This window comes from Centroberyx affinis, unplaced genomic scaffold (assembly GCF_046629955.1).
Source record: "Centroberyx affinis isolate AG114_WGS23_722 - 3 ecotype Tasmania unplaced genomic scaffold, CSIRO-AGI_Caff_v1 ptg006177l_1, whole genome shotgun sequence".
NCBI lineage: Eukaryota > Metazoa > Chordata > Actinopteri > Beryciformes > Berycidae > Centroberyx > Centroberyx affinis.
In genome coordinates, this window is record NW_027283136.1 from 132831 (window position 1) to 149097 (window position 16267).

At 41.6% G+C, this 16267-nt stretch overlaps 1 protein-coding gene across 3 annotated transcripts in view; it reads left to right on the forward strand.

The window, feature by feature from the left end:
* LOC139638176 (xenotropic and polytropic retrovirus receptor 1 homolog) overlaps window positions 1-9701 on the forward strand; it is a 36241-nt gene extending 26540 nt beyond the window's left edge. The window contains exons 7-16 of one of the 3 annotated variants that reach the window (XM_071512216.1): window positions 45-126; window positions 863-952; window positions 1240-1337; window positions 1609-1788; window positions 1931-2096; window positions 2818-3012; window positions 4470-4636; window positions 4751-4890; window positions 5626-5847; window positions 6397-9701. In XM_071512216.1, the coding sequence (XP_071368317.1) occupies window positions 45-126; window positions 863-952; window positions 1240-1337; window positions 1609-1788; window positions 1931-2096; window positions 2818-3012; window positions 4470-4636; window positions 4751-4890; window positions 5626-5847; window positions 6397-6451 (1395 nt within the window). In that variant the 3' untranslated portion in view covers window positions 6452-9701. Of the gene's footprint in view, window positions 1-44; window positions 127-862; window positions 953-1239; window positions 1338-1608; window positions 1789-1930; window positions 2114-2817; window positions 3013-4469; window positions 4637-4750; window positions 4891-5625; window positions 5848-6396 lie in introns of all 3 variants that reach the window. The other 2 variants (XM_071512217.1, XM_071512218.1) reach the window with 2 other exon arrangements.
* Window positions 9702-16267: the final 6566 nt, after the last annotated feature.

Below are 16267 nucleotides of genomic sequence, written 5' to 3' on the forward strand. Positions count from 1 at the left end.
TATCTTGGTCTAAGGCTGGTGTTTCCCTGTCTGTCTGTCTGCAGCCTGCTCCTGCCTGGACCACCTTTAGAGTTGGGCTTTACTGTGGAGTATTCCTCGTCTTAATAGTCACCGTGGTCATTACAGGTAACACACACACACACACACACACACATCTCAAACTGGAGGTTCCAGGTAGTCCGAAGCCGTGCATCTCTAATCATCCAGTTTTTACTTCGTGGAATTTCATTGTTAATATCCAGGCTGGAAATACACTTACAGTATGTTGTTCATCAGCAAAATATAGTTTCACAAAGTAAAAGCTGAATCACTTGTGGCTTAAAAAACCCATCAGACTAGAGAATGAATGTATCTTTCCTCTACGTTCACAGCAATGTGACACTGACAAAACATTATGACCTGCCTCAATTTCCCTCAAAACACAGACAGTTATAGGCTCAGCGTTTACAAATGCTGTTTTAAATTAGTAATCTGTAAAATGTATAATCTGTAAATGGTAATCACTTCTTGTGCACCAGACACCGGGTGTTTAGAACAGCAAATGGGAAAGCTTTCATGAACTGGATATAGGTTGGATCACTACTGTGTTATATCAATCAGGGATAGAGAGCAGCAGAACTAAAATATACCCTTATGAAATAGTTGCAGATTATTACTTTATTCATAATACGGTATCCAAAACAAATAGTTTTAGTGCTGCAGTCAGCATTAGAACCAAAACGGTGACTTAAATGAGACTACGCTCTCTCTCTCTCTCTCACTTTTCTTCTCTCCCGCTGTCTCTCTTTCATCTCTCTCACTCTCTCTTACTCTTTCTCTCCGGTCTGTCTCCATCTCTCTCTCTCTCTCTCTCCCCCTCTAGGAGCTGTGGTGATTGGTAGCAATGATGTTTGGCCTATGGTCAGGATCTATAGAGGAGGCTTCCTGTTAATAGAGTTCCTCTTCCTGTTAGGTATGTACACTTGCACACACCCAAACACACACTTACGCAAACGCTCGAGTCGGGAGTCAGTTCGCTTCCGGTTCATTCAGTTCAGGAAGTGGAATTTCTTCAAAACTCTGAAACGGAAAAATCTTTCTCCACAAGCGATGAAGAAACCGCCAAGAACCGACTTGTTATGAATGTTACGTGAACTGCTTCAATTTAAATTTTGAATTGAAAGTGTATTGACCCCCTCGCTCACACACACACACACACACACACTAACCTGTCTAACCAGCACCCTGTTTATCTTCCAGGCATCAACACCTATGGCTGGAGACAGGCAGGAGTTAACCATGTGCTCATATTTGAACTCAACCCCAGAAACAACCTGTCCCACCAACATCTGTTTGAGGTATGAACACACAGATGCATGCAGGATTAGAAGGGCAGGCTTGGGCCGATAACTCGATAATATTGAATATTGCAATATTCATAATAGCAGTTCCAGCACATTTGTCCATATACCATGATGTAAATATCCAAATAAGAGCCATTCTTCAAAGGCAATACCTACTGATCTGGATCTCGGAGCCAAAATCACCTCCCCCATCCACAACAAGTCCTGCAGGAAAAACCGAATGATGATAAATGCGAATTTAACCTCTAATTGTTTGTGTGTGCAGATCGCAGGTCTGCTGGGAGTGCTGTGGTGCGTCAGCCTGCTGTCCTGTCTGTTCAGCGACAGCATCCTGGTGCCGATGCAGGCCAACCCCCTGGCCCTGTACGGCTTCTTCCTCCTCTTCCTCATCAACCCCTTCAAGACCTGCTACTACAAGTCGCGCTTCTGGCTGCTCAAGCTGCTGGTAACGTCACCGCGTTAATACAACGGCGTACTTCCTCAACATATTGTGTAGGCTACGTGTTTTTTGGTTTATTAAAAACATCAATTCACCCCCCCCCCCCCCCCCCACCTCCGTTTCCTCCGTCTTTCTTCGTCCCCGGTAGTTCCGGGTGGTGACGGCCCCGTTCCACCGCGTGGAGTTTGCGGACTTCTGGCTGGCCGACCAGCTGAACTCTCTCGTGGTCGTGCTGATGGACCTGGAGTACATGATCTGCTTCTACAGCTTCGAGCTGGACTGGCACAAGCACGACGGACTCATCAGCAGCGAAGGTGAGGCTGCGGGGGAAGTCGGGGGGGGGGGGGGGGGGGGGGGTCGTTGTAATAGGATACAGCCAAAAGAATAGAATGGAAATAAGAATAGAGCCATAAAAATACTCAACTGGCAATTTCAGTATGAAGAGTTTGGATTGCAGCATTAAGAGGTAAAATAGCTGCAGGAGTAGTAGCAGTATAACTTACTGAGACAAAGAAAATATGAAAATATCAATGTATGAAGATGTGTATAACTCAGTGGCAGTGGGAGTTATGGATTTGGTTCCCTATCCATCCCTGTGCTCTAGTGCAGGTTGTAGCATCAAAACTGTTCCTATTTGGAAACTTGAATGTCATGAAAGAATTGGGCATATATTTGTTTTTATGTTTAGTATTAGTATGAGTATAGTATTAAAGGAAGGCTTGCATGAGTAATAATCATGGTGATATTTGCGACAATAACAGTGAAATTAATAAATATACAAGTTATATTTTTGATAAACATCATTAACAATTAATTGGTGTCCAGATGTACATACACACTACTGACATCAAGTGTATGATCCCTTATGTAACAATGTGTTTCACTCCCTGTCATACAGAGTGTGTGTGTGTGTATGTTTCCTCATATTAAGATGTATGTCACTCTTACTAGGGTGTGCAAGGCAAACTGTGATCCAGTGACACACACACACACACACACACCATAACGATACACTTTGCCTGTCATTCTCCCCAGGTAAAGACGTGTGCCACTCCTACTCCTACGGCGTCCGCGCCGTGATCCAGTGTCTTCCTGCCTGGTTTCGATTCGTCCAGTGTCTGCGGCGTTACCGCGACACCAAGCGCGCCTTCCCTCACCTGGTGAACGCCGGGAAATACTCCACTTCCTTCTTCGTCGTCACCTTCGCCGCCCTCTACAGCACGCATAAAGGTAAGGGTGGACACACACCGATTTAGAGAACATCACCCAAGACCTTTTCTGAATTCAGGGTTCCTACGCACGTCTGGAAAGTCTGGAAAAGTATTAAAAATGAATTTGATCATTTCCAGGTCTTGAATAGTTTGGGAATTTGAAAAAATGTCTGGAAAAGTATGGAAAATGTTGCGGTTCAGATCCGATACACACATAATTCTAGCTTTTATGTTGTAGAGCCACTTTGAGTCCACAGTTTTTGTTGATGTGAAGAATAATGTTCAGATAGAGGGACGCTCTTATTACCCAGCCGCTGTCAGCATGCATTATATCAAATACCCACCAAAATCAAATCCAGTCAAGAACATAGGGTCTGGGAAAAATATGGAATTTTAAAGTGGAAACCGTGTAGGAACCCTGCCAATCATCTCACATATTGTGATATTTGTCACTGTGAAGAACAATCTTCATCTATACAGTGATATGACCTAGTTAGCAGGGGCAAGATGTCTATCTGCGTAAATCATATTGAGCACCAGACAAAATCTTCAAAACAAATCAAGGTCTGGAAAAAATATGGAATTTTTTAATGGAAAATGTGTAGGAACCCTGTGAATTGTTAGGATCCCAACTTTTTGTACCTGTTTAGCTTGTTATACCTTTGTCCTCTTTCAGATTCCCAACTTCCAATGTGCTTCTAAATGTGCTCACTACTGTCACTGCCACCAATGAACTCCTTTATATTAAGGCTGACTAGAAGCTAAGAAGCCTCTATGAGAAAAAGGAGACACAGAGGAATCTGTTGTGTTTTCTCAGAGAAAACGCCACTTTTGCATGTCGTGTTTTTTTTCCTCACTGAGGCTTCAGAGCTTTTACCTGGTGACTGTATGTGGTGGTATTGAATACCTTTTCCTTTAGTACAGTGGTTCTCAACGTGGGGTCCGGGGACCACCAGGGGTCCTTGAGGGGGTTCCAGGGGGTCCCCAGCAAATTGATGAATTGTTAAACTTCACCATTATTTCTTTTACAAGGAGTTTCATTTACAAGACGCAATTAGAGAATGTAGAAGAATGACTGTTTTGGTTAAGTTTCACTGTTATCTCTTTACCTACAATACAGATAGTCATGGAATTCTGGACAAAATCATATATATATCATATATTCTCAGATTTGGGTTTGAGAGACAACATCTCATCAAATAGGGGATCCTTGATATGAAAAAGGTTGAGAATCACTGCTTTAGTACACGAGAAGTTGGAAAGTTCAAAGAAGGCAAAGGAAATAGCTACTAAAGATGAAATGTTATTGTAAGATGAGTTCTTTAATGGATCACTTGTATGCAGAATTTAAAGGTGGATTGTTAACATTTTGACAAGTGACACTCTGGTCAGAGATGTTGACATTTTTAAATGCATAGCACTGTTCTTCTACAAGTGACAAACCTCACGCCATGCCACCTCTCCCCCTCCCCCCAGCTGAAAAGCACGCCGATACCCAAATCTTCTTCTACTTGTACATCGGCTGTTCGGTGGTCAGTTCGTGTTACACGCTGATCTGGGACCTGAAGATGGACTGGGGCCTGTTCGACCGAAACGCCGGCGAGAACACCTTTCTGAGAGAGGAGATCGTCTACCCACATAAGGTACTTCTCCATACAGGCAGGAACCTCCATTTTATCAGTGGTGGATTTGTAGTATCTAATGTGTAATGTGTTTATAACTGTCCTGTCCGTCCTGTTGTCTGTCTCTCCCTCCAGGCTTATTACTACAGCGCCATAGTGGAAGACGTGCTGCTGCGTTTTTCGTGGACTTTAACCGTCTCCCTCAGCAGAGTCTGTAGTTACCCCGGCATCTCGGACATACTGGCTACTGTACTGGCCCCAATGGAGGTCTTCAGGTATACACAATCATTTTCCCACTAGTTTTGTCTTGTATCTCTTCCATTTCTCTGGCCAGCCTTGCCCCCTTCAATCTCAAGAGGCATTTTGCATGGAAATTGTTATTTTTAAAATACGAGCATCTCCATAATTGCTCTTTTTATTCGCTCTCCCATGTAAGCTCTTGTGTAGGTTTTCCACAATAATTTTCATGTGATGCAGTTTTGATCCGTGCGGGAAAATCCTCTTTTCTCTTTCAGCTACAGAGCAGAAACCTGGAGCTGGTAGGGATTCAGTGTCTTGCTCAAGGACACTTCAGCAGGGTGGATGCTTGCAGAATGGGGGCTTGATCCCTTGATAGGATAGAATAGGATAGAAATAACAATTGAGCAAATTGGGGTTTTTAAACGTAACACAACCGACAGTTACTGTGCTAGAATGCATGAAGTAAAAAAATATATGAATTAAAAGTATGAAATTGGATCAAATACATCACAGATGGAAATTCCGATTTCAATAAATTTGATGTAGGGATATCTATATGGAATGTGCCGCCACTTTATACTAGATACTAATTCAGCAGAATTAGTTTTCTTGACTTCAGTGACTTGCATTCTAATTTTAACTGTGAAAATTGACGATTGGTTGAGAGGAGGATGCACGCTATCGCCCAACACAAGCATGACAATAGGTGAATTACAGCACGTATGAAAAGCTGACAGTTGACAGCCCCTGTTTTCTCTCCCCCCCCCCAGGCGTTTCGTGTGGAACTTCTTCCGACTGGAGAACGAGCATCTGAACAACTGTGGTGAGTTCAGGGCCGTCCGAGACATCAGCGTGGCTCCGCTCAACGCCGACGACCAGACCCTGCTGGAGCAGATGATGGACCAGGAGGACGGAGTGAGGAACCGGCAGGGCAAGAAGAGCTGGAAGAGGAGCTACAGCATGAGTCTACGCAGGCCACGACTCGCCTCACAGTGAGTCTAGGAGCTAGGGCTGCACAATTCATCACATAAACTGAACATGCCATTTAAAGGGACATTAAGTAGTCAGTGACCTCTATCAACCTCTATTGGTGACAAGTAGGAATTGCCAAATAAACCAATGTATTTAGTACATTATACGCAAGCAGAAATAAGTTGAATCAAAAGTGTTTTGCTTGCGTTGAAAGCAAGTCTACGCTTTTGGACTGCTTGTAATAAATTCTTAATGATTTAATTGTCTCTTCTTCATTGTGATTGGTCCGTCCAGGTCATGTGGTCTCTAAAAAGTTGAGCTTTTCTAAACTTTATACACATCTTTTCCAAAGCAGAGGCTTTTCGTCTAATCCCTTAAGTGAAAATATAAAGGCGGCGGCAGTTTGAAAGAAGTGGAATAGTGTGAACATGCTCATACGCTGAAGGTTTTCAAACCAAATAGATGATGAAGCAGGAGTTTTCAACTCAGCAAATGATATCAGATCAGATCAATGATAAGAGTCTCTCAGAACTCATGCTGTAAGCACTTTCTCCCTTCCTCCCCTCCAGGTCCAAGACTCGTGACACCAAGGTTCTGATCGAGGACACCGACGATGACTCCTGACATCAGGCCACGCCCCTCGCCTGGGTCCAGAATTTATTCAAAGGAGGAAACTCCGCCTCCTAACAAAGGAATAACCCAGCGAGTCGGGCGTTGAACTCTGTCAAAAACACCCAAGGATGAGTTCTGAACTCATATGCCTACCGAACCCTATCTCCAACCCACAGCCCTCTGCCTGGGGTCAGAACTAATTCAGAGGAGGCACTTCCACCTTTTTCTTGACGAGAAAACCCAGCGGGACGGCCATCGAACTCTTAACCTACCCTTACCTTCGAAAATAACCAGGGCGGGCTTAGATCTCACGTACCTACATCAACCCCAGCCCCAACCCAGCCCTCAGCCATTGCTTGGGTTCACACCCTGCTCAAAGACTCTTGCGAACACCCCAGCAAAATGGGACGCAGACTGATTACCAACCTACCTACGCAAAGGATGTCTCCCTATTCCCTTTCCTAGCCAGATCATTCCCACATAGGCCATGAACTTAAAGCCTACTCTTGTTGAGGGCCAAATTTTTACCTCCCTACCCCTGATGATCCCCTTACCTTCGACTCTCCTACCAAAGCTCAAAGCATTGGCGGAGAACTCTCGACCTGCACTCCCAGCAGCCCTATAACGCATAAGGAAAGGCCTTGCATATATAACCTACCATAGGCACCTCCCAAGAACTCAAGTCAACCTGCGATTTGGACCTCTACATGAGCCTAAAGCCCTTTTCTTCCACAAGACTTTAAAAAGTGACCTCCTACTCTTCAGCATCCCTATGTCCTTCACTTGAACCCATCGAACGGTTCTCGAAACCCTCGATGGTCATGCAGGTCAACAGACTACGCCTTGCCAGAGACCTGCCCTGTCCCTTGGTAACGCTAATCAGTCACTAGCTTGACTGATCAAAGCACTAGCCCCTCCCCCCCGCTCTTTAGCTTGCCCAATCAGATCATCACAAAGCTGCCTACCTGCACCTTACATGCTTTAGAAACAAACACACACACACACAAACACAAGAAAGACTTGACCTCCGTTTGTAGAAAGAGTGACTGAATTGCCTATCGCCATGTGCACACACACACACACACACACTCGCACACAGACAATGGTTGAATTCACTTTATCGTTCATGGACATGCAACACAGAGTAGACACCACCCGACCATTACTATTTTTGACATCAGTTCCCGGGAAGCAAAACCATACACACATACGTAAACACAGACTATCTGTCAACGTGGTTGTAAATATGTTACGGACCAAAGTGGGAGACGGTGTGATTTCTTGCAGATGGAAAATAATTATTCAGAAAATATCATAAAATATTCCATAAAAAAAAAAAAAAAACTCCTGAGTTTAGACTGTGAGGAACAGCAGTCAGAGCGATTGTTTTGGCCACGGAGCTGAGAAGGAATTTTACTTTTGTTTCTGGATGAAGACGAAGATTATCTTAATCATTTACCTACGGTAGCTCCCAGTCACCACATGTGAAAAAATATCCACCATTGGGAAAGTTGAAATGAATTTGTTGAATGTATGTTGACTTGTTATTTATGTATGTATGAGTGGGAGAGATGCCTAATACCCCCTGTAAACCAGCTTAAGCCAATCAATTTTTGGAAACATTAAATAACTGACTTAAGCCTAGTCCCATGCTAAAAATTTGTTTTTTCCCCCCCCACTGAAATCTCTATTGAAAATGCAGTTAGTGTAGGACAGGGTGGATTCATGTTTGTGAAACTGGTTCATGATGAGATGATGATGATGATGATGATGACGATGATGATGATAATGATGATGAGAAGGGGGGACGGTGACCTGTCTGTCAGACACTGAGACAAATGGTTTTAAATGACAGTGTAGTTGAACTGTGCACATTCTTATGAGACGTGCTGGTATAGCTCAGGTTGTTTTCCTTGACGCAAGTTGGTCCAAAAAAATTGTTACGAGAAAGTGATTTTAATATATTTGTATGTGTATTCTTGATGCACAATCTGTGTTATTCAACACATCTCTTGTATGGAGTGTATTTTTTACAGGCTGGGTGGTATTGGCTTGTTTGCTTGGTCACAATCAGCTTCCTAACATGAAAGGTTTCTCAACAACCAACCATCACATCATCTGCATATTGCTAAACATGTTTCAGAGACGCCAAGTCATCACTGCAGACACAAGTGTCATTCTATTATTATAACTTATCAAATCATTAAAATCACATTTTCATTTTGTTTGGGAAAGAGAGGTAACAAAGGAAAGATCATTTCCGTTGTGATTACATTGGAAATCAGAAATATTTCAGACTATTTTTCTGCTAGTGATGGTTTCAAAGTTGCTAACAGCGCTGAAGGTGTCTCCAGATGTGATGAGTGTCTCCAGTTTTAGTTGTTTTACATTCTCCAAAGCGATTCACACACTGTTGCAACGTATTGCTGTTTGGCCCATCATCAGCTTGTGTTGTGCTCTTACACTGACTGTAATAATGACATTAGGTAGGTTTGGTTCTCCTGTAGATTCCTGTTCTCATTTAAAGTTGGTTCTGTTTTAGGTTGTAATTCTTTCCAGTCCACTGCTTTCATTAATGGCTAACCATTTTGCATTCATCCTAACAAGAGTTATTTAAATTCACTTGTGGGTGCAATTTGGGGCGAATGAAAGCGGACCATTTCTAAAAACCGTCAGGAGGCTCTGATTGGACAATCCCCTCCCCTTCCCTCTCCTCTCTTTCTTTCCCTCCGATCCACCAGCAGTGACCGATTCAGATCAGTCCATCAGCACAAACTAGTAATACTCAAGTCAGTCACCATTGAGCAATAAGAGTCACTGAAGGATTATGTGCACCTAATGCCAAACTTCATTTTAATATTGTGTTGGTTTTTTTGTCATTGCTAAAGCAGTCTCTCTGGCCAAGACTTGATGAAGGTGACTAGGATTTTAGCTTCATTTTAGTAGGTTTTTAGCATATTATTTTATTTTACTGTCTATTTTTGGAGCTTGCCAAAATCTAGAACATTCCTTTGAGGACTGAGATGTGTGATGCATTACACCAGCGTTTCCTTAACACCGGATTGGCACCCAAAAATGGTTGTGAATCTTGTTTCTTTTGGGTCTTCGCAAGACAAGAGATCTAGTGCTCTATAGACAAAGTCTTGGATAGTGGAACAGGTGTCGCTTCAGTCAAATCAACATGGAAACAACACATCATTTGTGAAAGACACTTCATTTCTTAATAGGTTGACAACCTTCTTGTGCCAAACGTTTTTCATTCGGATCTGATTGAATTGAAAGAGCTCTCACTCTTCTAAAGGTTTCTGATTCTTAATTCTAGTTAATTTCATAAGTAAATTTGTCCTAAATCAATTCAACAGATGCTATTTTCCATACGTCCACACTGTCCATTGAGTTATAGCTAACCCACAATGGTTGCTACTGACTAGAAAACTCTAAAAAAATTCCTGAAATAGTGGAACTGCATTGGAAACAAGTGCAATTATCTCACTCTAGTGGCAGTTTCTCTCGTTTCACAAAAAATAAGGTTTAAATCTTGAGTGTGAGACTAAATGACTTGTTCAGATGGATATTCTCTGCAGTGTAGAATGTCTTGCGCATTGGGATTGCTGCAGTACTCTGACTGCCTTGAATGTGTCTGTTTTGGTGGGAACAGTAAGCAGCACATCTCAGTTCTCTACTTTTCACATCTTATTTCACCACTAGAGCTCAGGGTCACACACACACACACACAGCCAATCACAGTGAGAAGATGAGAGCAACAGGAGTGCCCTCTTCACCTGTCTGTCATCTCTGCACGACATTTACTTCCTGGGTGTTTATATATATTTATTTTTTATCTGCAATCGTTTTTACACAGCTTCAAAAGCCTGAAATGCGTTTCATTCACTACTTGACATAACTATGATTCCTCAAATTTGTCATTTCCATGTAGCAGAAACAATCATTCCATCCAAAGAAAAGTTGTTTTCTACTTCTAAATGCAGGGCATTTGGTCAGGGATGTGATTTTTATTTTTATTTTTTCCTCAGGATTTCATGTTTTTGAAGACACATTCATTCCTTTTGAAGGTGTTTAAGGTTATTTTTAAGGTTATTTTTTAAGGTATTTCTGCTTTATAAGAGAGCATATAGTCTAATAGTGACAGGAGAGTGGGGCTGACGTGATAAAAGTTACGAGCCAGGTTTGAACTCAGGACATCGCGAGCACATTTGCACCTTAGCCCGCTGATTCACAAGCACTAATGAAGATTCCTGGTTTTCTGTCACCTTTTATTCCTGCTTTTTTGGGGTTTTCAGACAACGCAACCCTAATGTTATGAATGTATTGTGTACAAACTCACTCCGCGAATGTAAGAATGTTTCATTTTCTCACACTGAAAACAGCCAGAGATCTGCTTTAGCTTGTCAAAGGAAACCTAAATGTTGTCAATTACACATCTTAATGCATTGTATGCACCAAATAACATAGTATACAGTAGCAAGCATAAGTATTGTGGCAGTGAACTTAGTAGGCTGTCTGTTTTTTTTATTATTATGGGTCTTTATTGGCCTCCATGTTAAAACAGGGACACTACCAAAAAAGACCAACATTACCTGATACTTGTGTTTTTGACTGTGCACATGCTTGACAGCAGTCGATGCAAAGTCTAAGCTTTAAACACTGTCCTCATATCCTTTCCATTCATTTTGCGTTCCCTTGCTTTCCTTCCCTCCTTTCTATCGTCTTCCCATCTCACCTCTTTCTCTTCTCTCCATCCTCCACCTCCTCTTCCTTAGAGCCACCTGAGGGGTTTTAGTTCTCCAACTGTACTTTCAGAGCCATGGTCAATTTAAAGGAATGCACCAGGTTTTTGGTTGATTGTTCCATTGGTCAACTTACCCGCTAAGTGATCAGAACATGGACACCAAAATCATCCATGTGTCCCATTGGATCTGGTGTGCCATGCTAACACTTTAGCATACACAATGTTGAGTGATAGTAGACTCATTATCTCAAAAGTGAGAAAAAGAGAACTTGTAGTAGCCCTCTAAAACTAAATGGCAAGTAATCTTGAATGTTAATGATAAGTTGCTAGTTCAAAACATACTAGCAGGGACTACTTTATCTGTTTCCATAGGAAATGAATGTGGTGGGTGATGGAAGACTGTGTACAGGTAAAAATCACTGCACGGTGGATGAATATGTGGTTGCTCATCAAAAATAAACCTGGCTACATCAGCTATATTGATATTTCATATAAAAAAATATGGATCTCCAGGCCATAGGAGAAAATCACCACAACTTTTTATCACTAAAAGTTCAGTCTTCTTAATTTGGATAATGCTAAAAAAAAAACTAAAAAAAAAAAACTTGGATGATTTCAATTTCTTTGTTCTCATCAATTAACAGCTAAGTTGACCAGCAATACCACACCCAAGCCTAATAATGTTATGTATACAAGCAATATTGATTTTGTTTGAATGATTTGTTTCTTAATAATGCAGTCCAAATCCATCTATCGAAAGAGTTGTTTTAAGAGTGAATTTGCGGGGGCTGAATGATTTTAAACCTATGTTGCTTTGGTCTATATTTGCAGAGCCACATGAAGCAACAGCTGCTCATTGGCTGAGATTGTTTGGGTTTGTTTTTTTTTACCTGGAAACATGAGCAAAATAATTAAGTACAAATGTTTTTTTTTTGTTGTTGACTGATCTACAGCATAATATGAATTTAAGATCAAAAGATGAATATTCGTCAAAAGAACTAACAGTCAGCTTTTGACTGTGGCTGTTTGATTTAAAAATGACGTCAACACCAAAAGACCAACTTTAACTCACTGTCACTTTTGCCACCAACTGTATTGTTGAACATTTTATTATCTCTGTTATGTCATATTGCAGCTGCCAGGGTGGTGACCACACTCATTTCTTAGGACCACATTGTTGTTGATTTCTTAGGGGTTATGGGTCGGAAATCGGATCCTTTCAGTTCTTCTCTTTTTCTACATTCCAGATGATGCCTCATGCCACTGAGTGGGATGGAGCACACACACACACACACACACACAAACGACACACTGTAAATACACACTCCCATTCTACATATACACCACACTGCTTTGATGTAAAGATGCTCCTAGGATTTAAACCAGTTGATTTGAAACTGTGACAGACAGGTGGAACCCTCCCCCTTCCCCCTGTTATTGGATCATTGCCTCCTCCTCGGCTGTCAATCAAATAAAACCCACCAGTACAGGAGCTGCTGTTCAGAAAGCCTGGACCAAACAGAAGCTCTTTCAGAAAGCCTGAGGAACGTTAAAGCAGAACTCTGGCCATTTTCTACCTGGACCCTGTTTTCACATCTTCATCATCACATCGATTCTGACCAAAATCTCATCAGCTGCTTCCCTATAGAGCTTCTTATGTCTTGCTTGCCTGGGTGCGGCTTTCCAATACAGTCCCATAGGGCCAATGGAGACTCCAAAAATCAACCCCAACAGCACACTAAGCATGTCTGTTTCCACACCTTAATGCTCAGTCTGTAATGCGACATATTGGGAAAAAGCTGTAAATGAAAACGATCTAATGTCTTGCCTTTCTCGTACAGTTCTCAAGCTACCATGGCCATTTCTTCAGCACTTCCTTGAATAGTGAAAGTTGTCAGGTCATGGATAAACTGAAAATTAAATGGATACTTGTCTGATTGCAAAGTGTGCGTGTTGAAAAAGACATCCTTTGGGTTCTTTTGGGTTGACTTTTGGAGAGACCGGTGGCCTGTTAGGACTGTAGTGGAGAACCGTATCTAGATAAGCAAGACGTAAAAGCACGGGATTGTGGTCAGAATTTATTGCAGTGATGGAAAAAGAAAAACGGGGAACAAAGGGGGACTGAGTTCTGCTTTAAAGAAACTCTGAGTATGTCGCTTTCCTACTTTGCAGGGCAATCAAGACAATTGGCAACGAAGACGTTTCTGTCCTCAAAGCTGTGAGGAATCCATAAGAAGACCTCGCTGTCATCGCTGAAGCCTGATCTGGGGCGTTAAAAATTACCGTTTAGCATGTCCTCTGCCCACAGTTTCGGCTTTTGACAGCAACTCTACCCTCTCTTCAGCTCAGAAACGTCCCAGTTGCCAGTTGTCACAAACTTCCCGAAGGCCCTTCCTCAACCGAAGGATCGCGAACTTCAAACTCCGACCTATGAACGCGGTCGGTGGCGCGTTCGGCGTCCCCTGCCCTGTGGGGACACTGTGCGTTTGTTCTCTTGTTCTGTTTTTTCGAACACGTGTTGGCCCTCAGTTGTGTTGTATATGCACCAATCATCCTCCGGTACTCACTGAAACTCAAGGGCCTTGGAAGCACGACGCCTCTCAGAGCAAGAGTTCCGGTCCACGGATACGATTTGGACACACGTCCGCGCAGTCGGATCGAAAGTTTACTGTGTGTTCCCACCAGACGCTTTGCACTTTTTGAGGAGACACAGGTCAGATTGACTCAGATCGGGACTCTTTGCTCTGAGATACTTGCCTACAGGCCCGAAGGTTTCTCAGCACTGTGGAACATTGAGGATTACTGCTGATTTGGTTGTGAGAAACGAACGCAACCCGGACGTGGATCGAAAGCTCTCTGATATCCATATTGTTGAAGCATATAATGTTTAAATTTGAATTATAACACAGACCAAGAACCAAGATAAGACAGAGAAAGAGACTTTTCATGTTTGGTCTTCACATAAAGAGTTCTAGTATGTTTTAGCGATTGAAGATGCAACATGTTAACCTAATGGCAGGATGATCCGACCCAGAGAGCATTTTGATCCATGTTCTGATCCCACCATGGTGTGACCCAGAGCTGTTGATTATACAATACATTATATAATGATTACTCTATTGATTAGAAGCGTTGTATAATCGGTGACTGTGCTGTGGGTGTTGTCTTGTATGTACAGTAGCAGCGTGATGCTACGGAGGTGCCTGGCTCACCAACCCTTCCCTGTTACAGTTTTTCAGTAAAAAACGACTAAAGGTCAAAAACTGTTTGTGACCGGGTTCTTATTTCTGTTCTTCAGGCAAAGTTACACCATGATGTTTCTATGTGTGTAGGGATTTTTGAAGACTGATACTAATGTTTTTGGATTGAAGTTGCTAATACATGATATTCAATGTCTTTAAATTTGACAATTTTCATGCCGGAAAATAACTATAATCTATTTTTCCTCCAGAATTGTATTCTTGTCAGGGTGGAAAAACCTCAGGGTTTCAGGGTGAAACAGCATTTAGACCATCATGAGACACTAAAACTCTCCATTGAAACCCAGGATTATAATAATAAAACATTCATGCATACATGTGTGGAATCTGATCAAAATGCCCCATTAGAATCAGTTCAGGTTAAGGGCTTCCCATAGACAACCAGTGTAGTATTGGTCAATTCTATAATAAATGTGAAATCACTCAAACTGCATCATATTGGAGGTAGATGTTAGCGTTGTTAGCATTCCTCCTTCAAACCAATGGGTATTATAGCCTTGGGCTAGCGTATAACAACCTTTTACCAACTGTTGCATTTATTGCATGTCATCACTAGTAAGTTGGATCTGACCGGATGACCAAGCAGTGAACACATGTAGTCAACTTTGGTTTGTTCAATAAGAGTGGTGACTTGTGGCTGACCTTTCATCTTTGCTGGTGACTCTAAACCCATACAGATGAAATCACACAACTTTGTACATCAATAATCAAACAAAACAGTCAGATAATGTTGACTGCAGACATGTGTCATTCTCTTAATGCAGTGGTTCTCAAGTTGGAGTCCAGAGACGCCAAGGAGTCTCCAACAAAATAGTGATTAGTTCAGTTTCACCATCCATTATTTCAAGATAGTACAATAAGAGAACATCTAGGTACAAAGGCAGAAAATACAGTCAATTACATCTGCACATATCCCAAATATGCTCAACATTTAAAAGTTGGATAAACTGTAGATAAATGTAAAATGTGTTTGATGGATAATCATAAAATCCCCATACTGCAAAAAATATATTTCACATATATTAGAAATATGTTTCAAAACATACAAAAATATTCTTCCTATGCACTGATGACAGTACATACTGTATCTGCAAATATAAACAAATATATATTATATATATATATATATATATATATATATATATTGTGATTAATGCCATGTACATGTATTATATTTTTGTATATTCTATTCTCTTCCATTCTATTAGGAGCTGAGGCTTATAGAGGTGTTATGTTGTAGTGACTGGTAATGGCCAGGAGGTGGCGGTATACCATAACAAAAAGCACTATAATATTCCTATGATATTACAGTTTTTCACAATTGTTTACACACTAAAACTGGAACTTGGGACACAATCACTAAAACCTGAAACTCATGTATCAAATCCCTAAACCAAGTCTGCAAACCTACAAGCACATTTTCTGCTTTTCACTCAGTCACACTTTTTGCAAAACACTACACACAGTAATGTGTAATGTTCTCTTGTTCTCTACATTAGGCACAACATTCAAAAACTAAAATCACATGTTCATTTGGAAGCACTGCCATCCCAAATGCTAAACTTCATTTACCAATTGGCAACATCCACTCATCACACATATAATCACTAATATCTGAATTGTTCACTCAGAAATCAGCTTTAGCTCTATAAAAATGCCACAGGTGAGCTCTCTTGTTTTTGAGAACAATGGAAACCAATGTTTCAGTGAGAGCTAGAGGAAGAGGAGTGACAGTAAGAGGAGGAAGAGGAGGACAGGGACAAAGAAGAGCAAGGAGAACAGTTATCTCAGATGACATCCGGGTCAGTTTGGCTCACC